At 42.6% G+C, this 14,028-nt stretch overlaps 1 protein-coding gene across 1 annotated transcript; it reads left to right on the top strand.

Moving 5' to 3' along the window:
- Positions 1-11,760: 11,760 nt before the first annotated feature.
- Positions 11,761-13,515, top strand: LOC113597365 (Y-box-binding protein 3-like). Its single transcript, XM_053201938.1, has one exon. It carries the CDS (start codon positions 11,829-11,831, stop codon positions 12,927-12,929), a length of 1,101 nt encoding a protein of 366 aa, XP_053057913.1. The 5' UTR covers positions 11,761-11,828; the 3' UTR covers positions 12,930-13,515.
- Positions 13,516-14,028: the final 513 nt, after the last annotated feature.

Below are 14,028 nucleotides of genomic sequence, written 5' to 3'. Positions count from 1 at the left end.
TTTAAACTGAACAATAATTAAAATACAAAATATCAAAGTTTGTGGGATGCAGCTAAGGCAGTGTTTACGGAGAAAATTGTAGATTTAAATGCTTAAGTTAGAAAAGAAGAAAGGACTCAAGTTAGTAACCTAAGATTCACTCCTGGGAAAGGATAAAAAGAGGAGCAAAGTGAAATCAAATCAAGCAGAAAGAAGAAAATAAGACAGAAGCCAAAATCAATGTGACTGAGACAGAAAACCAATAGAGAAAATCTATGAAACAACAAACAAAAACTTATACTTGACTTGGAAAATATTAGTAAATTGGTAACCTCTCACAAGAATGACCAACATAAAAGGTGTGAAGATATAAATATCAATATAAAGAATGAAAAAGGAGATGTTGCTACAGACTTGGAAACATTAAAACAGGATATTGCAAACAACTCGATGTTGGAAACTGGACAATTTAGGTAAAGATGCACTAATTCCTCAAAGAACAAAAACTACTAAAATGCCCCCAAGATCAAATAGATAACACGAATATCCCTATAACTGTGAAATAAATTGAACTTGTAGTCAAATACATTCTGAAAAGGAAATCTCTTGGTACTCATGATTTCATTGGGAGAAACGTCCAAACAGTTAAAGAAATAATACCTACCATATACAAACGTGCAAAAAATTGAAGGGGAAGGAATGCTTCAAAACTCCACAACTTATTTTGAGAGGCTGAAGTTACCCGGGTACTAAAACCAGATAAAGACATTAACAAAAACGTGATCTATAGTCCAATACCCCAACACCTTTAGAACATAGATGCAAAAAATTGTCAAAAGAATGTTAGGAGATCATATCCAGCACAATATTATAAATAATGATACACTATGACCAAGAGAAATATAGGCTGTTTCAATGTTTGGAAATTAATCAGTGTAATCCATCATATTAACAAATTAAAGAAGCAAAAACACACGATTATCACAATAGATGTGAGAAAAGCATTTGACAAAGTGCAACATGCATTCATGATTAAAATTCTCATCAAAGTAGGAATTGAAGTATACTTCCTCGAACACATAAAACACATTTACAAAAAAAAACATGCAGCTAACATTATACTTAATGTTAAATTACTGAATTACTGAATGCATTTTCCCTGAGATCAGAGGCAAGGTAAAGAAGTTCCTAACATTGCACTGAAAGTCTGAGTCAATGGAATAAGGCAAGACAAGGAAATAAAAATGCATACAGTTTGGAAAGGAAGATGTAAAATGATTCTTACTCACAGTCAATATGATGGTCTACATAGAGAATAAAAAAGAACCTGCAAAAGAACTTCTAAAACCGATAAGGCAGTTTAACAAGGTGGCAGGATACAAGGTCAACACACCAAAATCAAACTTACATCTATACCCTAGAAACGCCCAATTTTATGCAAAAAATGAACCTCACATGAATCTGACATGCAGAAATGAACTCAAAGTGTATCAAAGTTATAAACGTAAAACTATGAAACTTTTAGAATAAAACAGAATAAACCATAATAAATTAGGATTAGGCAAGGACTTCTTAGATGTGGTATCAAAATAATGATGTGTAAATGAAATCATTGAGAAATTGGGCAACTTTGAGATTGAAAACTTTTGTTCTACTTAAGACACTATTAAAGCAGGAAAGAATAAGCTTCAGCCTAGAAGAAAATATTTGCAAACCAAATATCTGCAACAGGATTTGTATACAGAATATGTAAGGGAATCTCAAACCTCCTCAATAAGTAAACAAACAACCTAGTCTGCTGTAAAGCGAACAACAGACACGGTAATTTCAACCAAGATGATATAAGGATGGCACATAAGCACATGAACAGTGTTCAACATCATTAACTATTAAGAACATGCAAACAAAATTAGCCAACCCACACCTAGTTGGATGACTAAAACCACACACACACACACACACACACACACACACGTATATCATTCTCAAAGTGACAAAATTATACTAATGGAGAATACATCAGTGGTTGCTGGGGGTTGGGCCCAAGGTGGTGGTGATGGAACAGTTGTGTATCCTCGTTGTGGTGATGGTTACACTAATCCATACATTTGTTAAAATTCATAAGCCAAAGGGAAAATAAAACAAATTTTACAGTGTGATAATTTATAAAACTAAAACTTAAAAACGTATACACACACACACACACACACACACACACACACACACACGATATACCAGTACACACCAATTAGAATGGCTATAGTTAAATGTGCTGATTTTATCAAGTGCCGGTAGGGATGTAGAACTTGAAAACACCACTGGCATAAAATGTAAAATGTTACAACTACATTGGAAAACGTGTTTGGCAGTGTCTTAATCAATTTAAGCTGCCGCAACAAAATACCACAGACTGAGTGGCTTATAGGCAACAGGAATGCAGTTGTTACAGTTCTGAAGGCTAGGCTGTCCAACATCAAGGCGCCAGCATGATCACCTTTTGGCAAGAGCCTTCTTCCTGGTTTGTGCCGGGTGCCTTCTCACTGTATTCTCACTTGGTGAAAGGGGTGAGCTAGTTCTCTGGAGCCTCTTTGACAAGGACATTAGTGCCATTTTTGAGGGCTCTACCATCATGACCGAGTTACCACCTAAAAGTGCCCCCCCCCCAAATACCACCACCTTGGGCATTAGGATTTCAACATGTGAATATTGGGGGGACACAAACATTCAGACAGGCAGTTTCTTAAAATATTACACATACACTTGTCATATGATCTGGTCATTCTAGACCTAAGAAATTGCCCATGTGAAAGGAAAGCATATGTATATGAGTGTCCAGAGCAGCTTTATTTGGAAAAAAAAAAAAAAAAAAACAATGAAACATTCCTAATGTCCATCAACACATGAATTGATGGAAATTAAAAAAAAGAAAGAAAAGTGGTATTTCCATATAATGGAATGCTCCTAGCAATAAAAGGAAATTAACTATTGATACACATTACAACACCAATGGATTTCAACATGGTGAGTGTAAGAAGCCAGAAAAAAAAATGACTATATACATTATTATTCAATTTATTTAAAATTCCAGAAAATGCAAACTAATGTATATTCACAAAAAGCAGATCAGTGGCTGCCTGGGGACTGGAAAGAGTGAGGAGAGGCAGGAGCCAGGGATTATAAAGGAGAAGGAGCAGGAAATTCATCACATGGAAATGTCACATCGAAATTGTGTGTGTGTGTGTGTGTGTGTGTGTGTGTGTGTGTGTGTGTAAGGAAAAGGCAATAAATAGGATTACATGGAGTGCCTCCAGGTTGCTGGCAAGATCCTAGTCCTTAAGGAGGGCAGTGATCACACATTCTGCCATATTAATGTACAAATGAGAAAATAAATTAGTTTTATATATGCTTCTATATTTGTGAGACATTTAAGAAAATATATGTAAACACCGTAATAAAGGCCACTGTCCAAGTTCCTCTCTGCTTCTCCCTGTGAGTGACCTCATGTGGCCCTGTGTGGTGTGCCATGCCTTCCATCCTCTGAGGGACTAGGAGTAATAAACTCTTCTTTCAAAGGCAGTTCTCTCCCTTTCTGTCATTTTACCATACCTGATTAAAGCTAATCCTGGGTACATGTTAAAACAGAAGGCTGGCAAGTCCAAAACCTGTAGGGTGGGCTGCCAGGCTGGAGACCAAGGGAGAGCTGATGCTGCAGAATCCCTCCTGATCAGGGGGAGGTCTGTTCAGGCCTTCAGCTAATTACATGATACCCATATGTATTAAGGGGGACAATATGATTCACTCAAAGTCCACCTATTTAAATGTTAAATCACATTCAGAATACCTTCATAGAAACATCCAGAACAAAGTTTGACCACATATGTGGACACAGTGGCCCAACCAAGTTGACACATAAAATTAACCATCACAAGTCCACCTCTGGTCATCTTGGTACCCATATGCATCCCCTTAAACTGTACTTAATCTTCAAATAAAGACAGTAACAAGGTCATACTTCTACCTATCATGATACAATTATCCTGCGTACAAACAAAAACACACTATCCCTTTCACCACAAGAGGATGCAAAGTCATTAAGAGATGTTTACTCTCTCTCTGATATCCTCTAACTTAACTACTATGATGCAAATTTGACAATGCTTCAATTATATATCAGTTCAATGTATCTTATGTCATAAGATAAGAGGATAACGGAAGAAAAAGTTATTAGACAGGTATAAATGCAGGAACATATTTCTAACAAAACAAGGAAGAAATACTCATAACAATTAATGTTTCCCTTTCTGTAACTAGTCACGTGGCCATAGCTGGTATTCATAACTACCTTCTTTTACTACTCATTCCACATTTCCTTTGTCCTCAGCAAGCACCTCAGCTGGCCATGGTTCTTTATCTGGTAGGGTATCCCAGGCCTTCATTCCTGAAGGACCTGGACCATTAGTAGTCCTTCCTGAATTTGGTTGTTGTAGTTTTCCATTGAGCTTAATTACAGGGCATGTTATTACTAAGGGAGGCCTTAAGGGGCCTCCTGTATTCTAGACATACTCTTCCATGCCTCTCTTGTGGACTGACAGTCCAATTTCCACTTGGTGGTCAGGGTCAATAACTTCAGTCAGCACACTAATTCCCTTCTTTGCCTGCTGATTCAGGGGCGTGAGGAGCCTAAAGTGGCTGGGCGGCAGTCTTATTTTCCAATTCAGTGCAATCATTATTGTGTCTCTTGGTGGAGGTGTTCCTCCCTTTGGAACAAAGACCTCTATCCAGGCCAGTGGAGCATAAGGTCATGGGGACAGGAAGCCAACTTTGTGCTAGTGGATCACTAGGGTGTGACAATGAGTGGTCCAACTCCCATTTACACCCTTTGATTCTTGGACCTGTGAACCCTGGCTATGGCAGAAATAGCACCATACGTTGGATGGTGAATCAGAGCATATACAGCCTCCTGGAGAGCCTTGCCCCAGCCCCGCAAGGTATCGCCACCTAGCTGGTGCTGTAACTGGGTCTTCAAAAGTCCTTTCTTAAGAGGACCTGACCTCCCCTATATTCAAGAGGTTCTGTGTCTATAAACTGGCTCGAGTCTGGGAATTAGTTGAGGGGATGTGACTATTTTTATTTCCAAGTTAGACTTTTGTTCATTTGACCTAGAATTTTTGTGGCTATACAGATCAAAATAAGTATTTAGTAGGCTTCCTAAATGTTTCTCTTCTAGGAACATCATGATCAACTAGCCAATGCTATAGGCCCCTGGAAGCCAGACTATTCTAATTCCTGCTTTGACTATGCTGTCCATTATGGTAATCATGTCCACCTTACCTTTGGAGGTTGAGTGATGCCACTTGGCCCTTGCCACCCAGGAATACAATTACTCCCATTGCCTTTAGGTTCCTCTACTCCGTAGCAGCGATTCTCACTGTAAGTTCTGGTCTACAGATAAGAGTGATGTCCCAGCAGGCCCCTAAAGGTGAGGTAAAAAGTGTAACCCACGAGAAGGTGTGCTCTTCAAGGGTGGAGTTCTTCAAGGATGCTGGGGCTCCCCTCAAAAATGCATTTCTCACAGTCGTGGTGAAGGGTGTGCCCTGCAGACCCTCCCAGGGGTAGGTGAGTAGGTCTTAAATGACAAATCTACTCCAACATTCAAACATCCCTAAGACTTTAAATCCTTTCTTCTACAGTAAACCAAGGGCAGGGCTTGCATTTCTAGCTCACTTACTGCAGACTACACTTTGGATCACGTGTTAACCAACCAAAGTTTCAGAGCCCTTTCTAACTTTCTGTGCTGCAACATTAAATGAAGCATCTCTGCTTAGTGGGCCCATGTCAATAAATTCACCCTAATCCAAGGATATGTTCCTTACACCATTACCCCACATCCTTAATATCCATTCCCACACATGTCTCCCTATTTCTGTCTGTATGAATTAGAAAAAATCTAGTAGCTCTTTTGGAGTGCAGTACACCTTCTCATGGGCTACACGTTTTACCTCACCTTTAGGGGCCTGTTGGGACTTGAGTCTTGTTATAGATGTAGAAGCAGAGAGAGGTGGTCGGTGGGAGGGTCCTCAGGGGCATCATCACAAGGAAACGTCCTCAGGCATTATTTTTTCCATTATACTTTCTTCAGGCAATGCAGGGCTAATCTCTCCTCACTGGGGATGGAGAGGCGGCTTCTACTAGTAACGATGACTCATGATGTTAAGGACTCAATGTTCCCAGTTTCATTACTGGTCTTCCCCCATGTTCCCAATCCCATCTTTAGGATCCCATTGCTTCCCAATTGATGCCTACACTTTAATGGTGGATGTGCAGTGAGGTTTGGAATTCAAGTTCTATTGTAATTCAGCCATTGGATGAGACTCTCATCTCAGCCCTGTGGCTCCAGGAGATAAGGGGTTTCTTTCAGGGTAGATATAGAAACTTTCAGGCCAGACATAGAAGCTTTCAGGTCATTTATGAAGTGTTTGAGTGAGGAATTTGAATCTCTGAGCTCATTCTTTTCTTTTTCCCACTTTGTCCAGTGACATTAGGAACAACCAACAATTCCCATTGTACTCCTTAGTTTCACAAAAAATATTTTAACGTATCATGTACATGCCCTCTCAGATCCCTGCCTTGTATGAGTATTTGATTAGGAGTATGCAATAGTGATATTTTGTGTATCTCTATTGCCACATCAGGCCATAGACTATGAGTGTGCTCTTTACTATTGGAAATAGAGTTATTAGTGCCTTTAAATATAATCAAATTAGAGAACCAACTCCAGAACCCCACAACCAATTCAGAAAACGCATCCTTAACATTCTGTTCTTTAGAAAAAGAGAAAGAGAGAGAGAGAGAGAGATTCTGTTCTTTAGAGCCAGTTCTGGTATCAAAATCTGCATGAGTCAGGGTTCTGCAGAGAAAAAGAACCAATAGGATGCAGTGTGTGTGTGTGTGTGTGTGTGTGTGTGTGTGTGTGTGTGTGTGTAGAGACAGACAGACAGACAGACAGACAGAGATACAGAGAGAAACAGAGACAGAGAAATTTATTTCAAGGAACTGGCTCGTGATTACGGAGACTGGTAAATCCATAGCCTGCAGGATTGACTGACAAACTAGAGACCCACATAAGAACCAATGTTGCAGCTCAAGTCTAAAGGCCATCTGCTGCAGAACTGCCTCTTGCTCAGGAGAGGTCAGTCTTTTGCTCTGTTCAGGACTTCACCTGATTGGATGAGGCCCACCCACATTATACAGGGCAATTTGCTTTGCTCAAAATTCACAGATTTAAAAGTTATTCTCATCCAAATAAACACTCTCACAGAATCATCCATAATAATGTTTGACCACATATCTGGGCACCATGACCCAGCCAAACTGGGTCACATAAAATTAACCATTATGCTTTATCATTTCTGTCCTTCTTTCACTCTCTCTTCCTTTATTTTTAACACATGGCAAAATGTTCACAGCTGTTGGTTTACACATATTTTTTTTTTCACATTTTAGGCATTTATATTTCCTTCTTACATGCCAGAAGACTGCATTTCAGAGAAGTGAGGTGATTTTCTCAAGGCTAAACAGTCAGTATTTGGCCATCCCAGGAATCAAACCCAGATCTTCTGACTTAAGATTCCTGGCTCTTTCTAATGATTTTAGTTCCCAAAACCTCAGCTGAGAGTGCACTGAAAATTGCGACACTGCCCATATTTTAAACCACTTATTGACATCCATAGTATCTCTGGAGTCATCTTGGTTTCTGTGATGTACCATCTTCAGGATGTGGGGCAAGGGTGGGCATTCTCAGTGCCATACTCTAGATTACTTTTTATTATTTCTGGATGTATTATATTACCTTTATGTTGCCTTGGACAGATAGCAGCACTCAAGAGACAGTGGAGTTGATGGTGTGGTTCTGGAAGGAGTAAGATGGATAGGGTTCTCTTTTCCATTTAGCCCATTTATCTTTTGAACAGGAAGTGCCAGTGAGTCAGTCCAGTAATGGCTGGGGCATTATTATTAAGCCTCCGCTCCTTAGGCTGCCACCTTATTTATTCTTCACAGTAGATAATGTTATCACCTTTTACAATGGGCCTGGATGGACTCTGCTGTCTCAGGTTCAGCACCATTTTGTGGCTGAAACAGCAAACAAAGTTTTTTATTTTTATTTTTTTAAAAGATTGTATTTTTAGATGATAAGCCTCTTAAATGTTAATGAATCAGATGGTATACCTTAAGCCTGAATTACCCTCTATTTCATTGACAGCTTTTTAATAATAGGAATTAAATTATATGCTTCACAGGATGGGTGGAGAGAGGTGCAGAATAAATAGACAGAACCTTGGGAATTCAAGCTGGTGCAGCCACTCTGGAGAACAGTATGGAGGTTCCTCAAAAAACTAAAAATAGAACTACCCTATGACCCAGCAATTGCACTACTAGGCATTTATCCACGGGATACAGGTGTGCTGTTTCGAAGGGACACATGCACCCCCATGTTTCTAGCAGCACTATCAACAATAGCCAAAGTATGGAAAGAGCCCAAATGTCCACCAATGGATGAATGGATAAAGATGGCGTGATATATGGATAGATAGATAGATAGATAGATAGAGATATAGATAGATAGATATATACATATATAGATATATATATATCGATATATATGTATATATAGATATATAGATATATACACACACACACATACACACACACACACACACACACACACACACACACACATATATATTGGAGTATTACTCGGCAATCAAAAACAATGAAATCTTGTCATTTGCAACTACGTGGATGGAACTGGAGGGTATTATGCTAAGTGAAATTAGTCAGTCAGAGAAAGACAAAAATCACATGACTTCACTCATATGAGGACTTTAAGAGACAAAACGGGTGAACATAAGGGAAGGGAAACAAGAATAATATAAAAACAGGGAGGGGACAAAACAGAAGAGACTCATAAATATGGAGAACAAACTGAGGGTTTCTGGAGGGGTTGTGGGAGGGGGGATGGGCTAAATGGGCAAGGGGCATCAAGGAATCTACTCCTGAAATCATTGTTTCACTATATGCTAACTAATTTGGATGTAAATTTTAAAAAATAAAAAATAAAATTAAAAAAAAATAGAACCTGATGATTTCAATGAAAATAATACAATGGTCTCAACAAATTAAACCTTAAAGTTTAATTAATTAATTCATACCATATTAATTTGTTTTTTTACAAAACCTTTATTCTTGCATAAAATACCTACAAACCAGGAAAGTTTAATAGAGTTCTATGATGGCTCCAAGGCACTATCCTGTATATCACGATAACAACAACAGGAGATTCAAGAGGGCATACTCAGTTCGAGCCAGTGAATCTCATTGGCATCTTTGTGCCTGGCGCTGTGCTAGTGACTGTAAGGAATTCAAGGATGTAACCACTTTGAGGCAGGGGGGAGGGGGAAGGTATAAATTTAATCCACAAGCACACATTTCGGGTGGCCCTTTAGGCAGCCAGTGTTGTTCCAGGCACCATGGTACTCAGAGAAGAAATTTAAAGTGTTCACTCTTTAGTGAGATTTAGTGAGCTTAGAATCTAGTTGGGAATAATAGTGAGACATAAAGCCTTATGCATCAGGGAAGAAGTAGAGTAGCCATTAATCGTTGGGCTGTAAGTGCAACTAGGTTTCCAAGAACGATATTGAGGTGGACTGGTGCATTTGGAAAGGGGGTGGGAGAGGATTGCAAAATGGAGGCTCAGAGGGCAGATAGGATTTATACAAACAGAGGACAGGAGAGAAGGTATTCCTAGGAGAATGAGGAGAAAAGTGAACATGGGCACAGAGATGGGAATGAGCATGGCAAATGTGGGAAAGAGCAAGAAGAGCTCTCAGGACATGAAAGGAAGAAATGTTGGCAATATCATAGAACTGGCTTCATGGAGCCATGGAGTGCACAGTGGACTAAGAACCAGAGGGCCTGAATTCCCAAAGGTATTATCCTGGTTCTGTACTTACTACATGGGTGGCCTTGGTTAGGTCAGGTAGATGTTTTGTGCCCTGGTGCCCTGATTTACTCATGGTCACGTGAGGATACTGACAGTAGCCTGCTGCTCTCTCATGCTTGTTGCAAAAACCACAAGAGATGATGCCTGAAGAAGTGTTTTTTAAATAGAAAAATTAAAATGAGGACCCCTTCTTCCACTTTATATTACACCAGCATGGTGAAGAAACGGCTCCTGAGTCTGCAGTAGGGTTTGTTTTCTAGTCAGCTTCAGGCAGAAGGTTACTGCATGTGGGGACAGGGGGTGCTTCTTAGTTGACATGAAGGCAATTTTTGCCCCTGTAGAGGGCCAGGCCTGGAAGCCTCAACCCAGGGGAGACAGATCATCCATGCAAGAGGTGTTTCTTGGGTTCTCTGCTGGGTTGTATGACCTCTCTGAAAGAGGTCCCTGTTCTCTGACATCAGTTGAAGGAAGTCACAAAACTGTACACAAAGGCCAGTGAGGTGTGGTGGAAAAAGACCTGGACCTGGAATGAAATCTGTTTGCCCCATACTAAACATGTGAACTTAAGCAAGCAGCTTGCTATCTCTGGGCCCTGGTTCCCTCATCCATCAAATTGAAGTAAAAACAACACTGCTCCACTTCCTTATAGAGTGGGTTATTGCAGGGGTCAAATGCACAACACATGAGAGGTTTCTGTAAACTCTAAAGTGGTAGGCCAACTTGGCTTATTTTTATTTTTCTTATTAATGAATGTAAACAGTTTTCTGACCAGTTGCTATCTACTATTTTGGCCTGCTCTATCATCACATCTGAAAGGTTATACTTCAGACAGCTAGTTGTACCTTACCACAGTATTAGCACTGCAGTTAGGCTGAATTCTTAGGGTTCCTGTATAATTAAACCAGAACTCCAACTTAGGATACAGATCACAGAGTCATAAACCATTTGAGGGTGGGGGAAAGTTTGGATCTGCAGTTAAAATACAAGGGCAAATTCACTCAGCTCTATTTTACTCCACATGACCATTTGCTTTATGTGGGCAAGAACACAGAGCTCAACAGGGTTTTCAGAATATTCTAGTTAACAAAAGTGTTCCCACTCACCTTCACTACTCTACAACCCTAACACTAGTCTGGATAAACCTGCACTAGTTTAGTGTCCTCTCAGTACTAGCATTCTAGCGCTGGCAGGCTTCCCCTATCTCTCCGCAGGAAAACAAAGAAAAGAAAAGAAAACAAACAACCCACAGTGGGCTTCTTTGATTGGGTCTTAATTTCATGTGGTTGCCATTTTGTCTCACCTTTACACAAAATGCCTCACCCACGTATAGAGCACACAAGGAGTTGGAAGAGGACCAGGGTTTTGTGGGAGTATTTGGAGAGTGCCCTTAAGAAGGCTGGGAATATCTCCAACCAAGGGAGAGAGATGGAAAGTGGGTCGTCTCTTCACATCCACTCAAGCAAGCAAGAGGGTCTTCAAGAAGACCACTGCCTAGAGCTTCAAATGAGCCCCCTCTCCATGAGGGACCAAGAGGCACCTGGAGCACAAGGCAGAGCACATCTGCCCCGCCCCCCAGCCCAAGCGCCTTCTCCTAAGTGGGTGACCCCCATTGAGACGTCACCGCCCGCGGCAGCCACTGTTTGGTCCGCGTCCTGTTGCCCCAGGAGACGACGTAGGCCTTTCCAAGAGTCTCAGAGCGAAGCCAGAGAGTCCTTGGCCCCGACCGACCGACCGACCCTTCCAAAGTGAGGCTCCTGCCTCCAGACCTAGCCCCTCCCCACCCCACCCCCAATCGCCGAGGACCAGATTTCCCTCAAGTTCTCAGAGAAAGGAGAGCAAGGACGGCCTCATGAGTGAGGTGGGAGAGGTCACCCGCACAGAGGTGACCGCCTCAGTACCCCCTCAAGCCGCGCAGAAACTCCTGGTTTCCTTGGGAGGTGGAGATCTTCCCCGGGCCCCAGTGGCTGGCAACCTCGGCGGAGAGGCGATCCCCAAGACCACCGCGGCAGGAGGCGCCAAGGGAAAGGTGCCCAAAAAGGTCATCGCCAAGAGGGTGCGAGGCTCCGTCAAGTGGTTTAACATGAAGAAGGGGTACGGTTTCATCAGCAGGCATGATACCCAAGAAGATGTGTTCGTTCACCAGACGGCCATCACCCGGAACAACCCTCACAAGTACCAATGCAGCGTGGGCGACGGCGAGATGGTCGAGTTTGATGTGGTGCAGGGCGAGCGGGGCACCGAGGCCGCTAACGTGACCGGGCCAGCGGGTGCCCCAGTGCAGGGCAGTCGCTACGCTGCCAACCGCCCCCGCTTCTGCAGGGGCTTCTACATCCGCCGCCGCGGGCCACCCCTGCAAGGTCCCAGGGGCGCTGAGGAAGACGTCGACGAAGGTGAGGCCAGTGGCGAAGGCTTCACCAAGGCCCAGGGCCAGAGGCGCCGCCTGCCCAGCGGACCCCAAGACCAAAGGCTGCAGCGCTTTCCGCCCTTCCGCAGGGCCTGGGCCCTGTCTCGCGGCCCTTCGATCCTCGCTCCCACCAGCGGCCCGCGGCCTGCCCACCTGCCCGCGTCTGCCCCAGCCTCAAGGCCCGAGTGCGCCCCTCGGCGGGGGCCCGGCCCCAGCTACCTGCTGAGTCGCCCTAGGGCTCGAGGCATCACTCCTGGTCCAAGACCCTCAGCAGGCATTTTTGAGGAGCTGGAGGCGGAAGACAAGGAAAGCGGGCGTGACGACGGAGGGCCGAAGCAGAAGCCCCCACCACGCTACGGATCCCGCCGCCACCGCCCGCAGCAGGTGCCCGGTGCCCAGGGCCAGGTCAACGTGGGAGGAGAAGGCAAGACCGGGAAGGGCCCTGCGGAAACACCCGTTTCGGTTGCTGTGGCCAAGAAGAACAGCGCCGCTGAGGAGGAGGACACCTTGGTCACTGATGTCCCCTCTGCCACCCAGGCCAAGTAACAACAACCTGGCTCCCTCCCCGGGGACTCCCTGGCCTGGGCTGCAGGGGATTCCCCCTTGAGGAGATGATGTCCTTTAAAGCAACACAGCCCAAACATCCACCTTGACTGTTAGATTTGTGCCCTTTTGAGAAAAATACACGCCTCTTCCCCAAGGTTTGAGGATAAACTACAAGATCTATATATTTCTGAATTCCCTTTTATCATCTGTGTTGGTAATTTCTGTAGACACACACACACACACACACACACACACACACACCCCATGTCATACTCATGCACACACCTCTGAATTTATTCTTTTAAAAGATCTGACCAGGACCACAGCTATTATTCTGTGTCACCAGGGGAATTAGTTGATGGACTAACAAAAATTACTTTTATTTTTAATACAAAAACAAAGATGATCTGATATTGAATATTATCTTACATCGCTGTGTGATATTGCCTGAATGGTCATTTTTTCAATAAATCATTTCATGTTGCTTTTATCTATTATTGCTGTTGTCTGATTTAAAACAAAACACTCGTCAGCACAGAATTGTATTGAACCACTCCTTTCAGTGCTTTTTCGGAACCAGTTTTAGCAAACATCATACCTGTTGTTCGCTCTTTTTACAAGTCATGAATTTAAGGCTAATTGTGGACTTGTGGGAGGCGAGGGTTGAACATCTCAAGGATGTTCTAAAAGATTAGAATACACAGGCAGGGAAGAAGTGTCCCCATCACATCCTCTTCCTCTGCCATTTGAGCAATAAATCTGGAGGGTGGGCCCAACTACCCACATTTACTGCTTAGGTGTTTATTCTATGACGCAAAACTCAAAGAGCTGGACAAAACACCAAAAAAAAAAAAAAAAAAAAAAAAAAAAAAAAAAAAAAAGAGGCTCTCTGGAAGCACAATTTGCCTCTATTTTTCAATGGATTTGATCTAATACCATTTTCACGAGGGGTTAGGGGTGTGTGGTGGAAATGGAAAGATACTGGTCAAAAGGTAAAATCTTTCAGTTATAAGATGACTAAGTTCTGGGGACCTAATGCACAACATGATGACTATAGTTAACAGTACTGTGTTGTATACCTGAAAGTTGCTGAGAGTAG

The sequence above is a fragment of the Acinonyx jubatus genome, chromosome X, assembly GCF_027475565.1.
Source record: "Acinonyx jubatus isolate Ajub_Pintada_27869175 chromosome X, VMU_Ajub_asm_v1.0, whole genome shotgun sequence".
Lineage (NCBI taxonomy): Eukaryota > Metazoa > Chordata > Mammalia > Carnivora > Felidae > Acinonyx > Acinonyx jubatus.
Note: the sequence above shows the minus strand (reverse complement) of the source record. Positions and strands in the feature narration are given on the sequence as shown.

Bases quoted from the DNA above. Each gene is read 5' to 3' on its own strand.
- LOC113597365 (XM_053201938.1), top strand. From the start codon at position 11,829: ATGAGTGAGGTGGGAGAGGTCACCCGCACAGAGGTGACCGCCTCAGTA.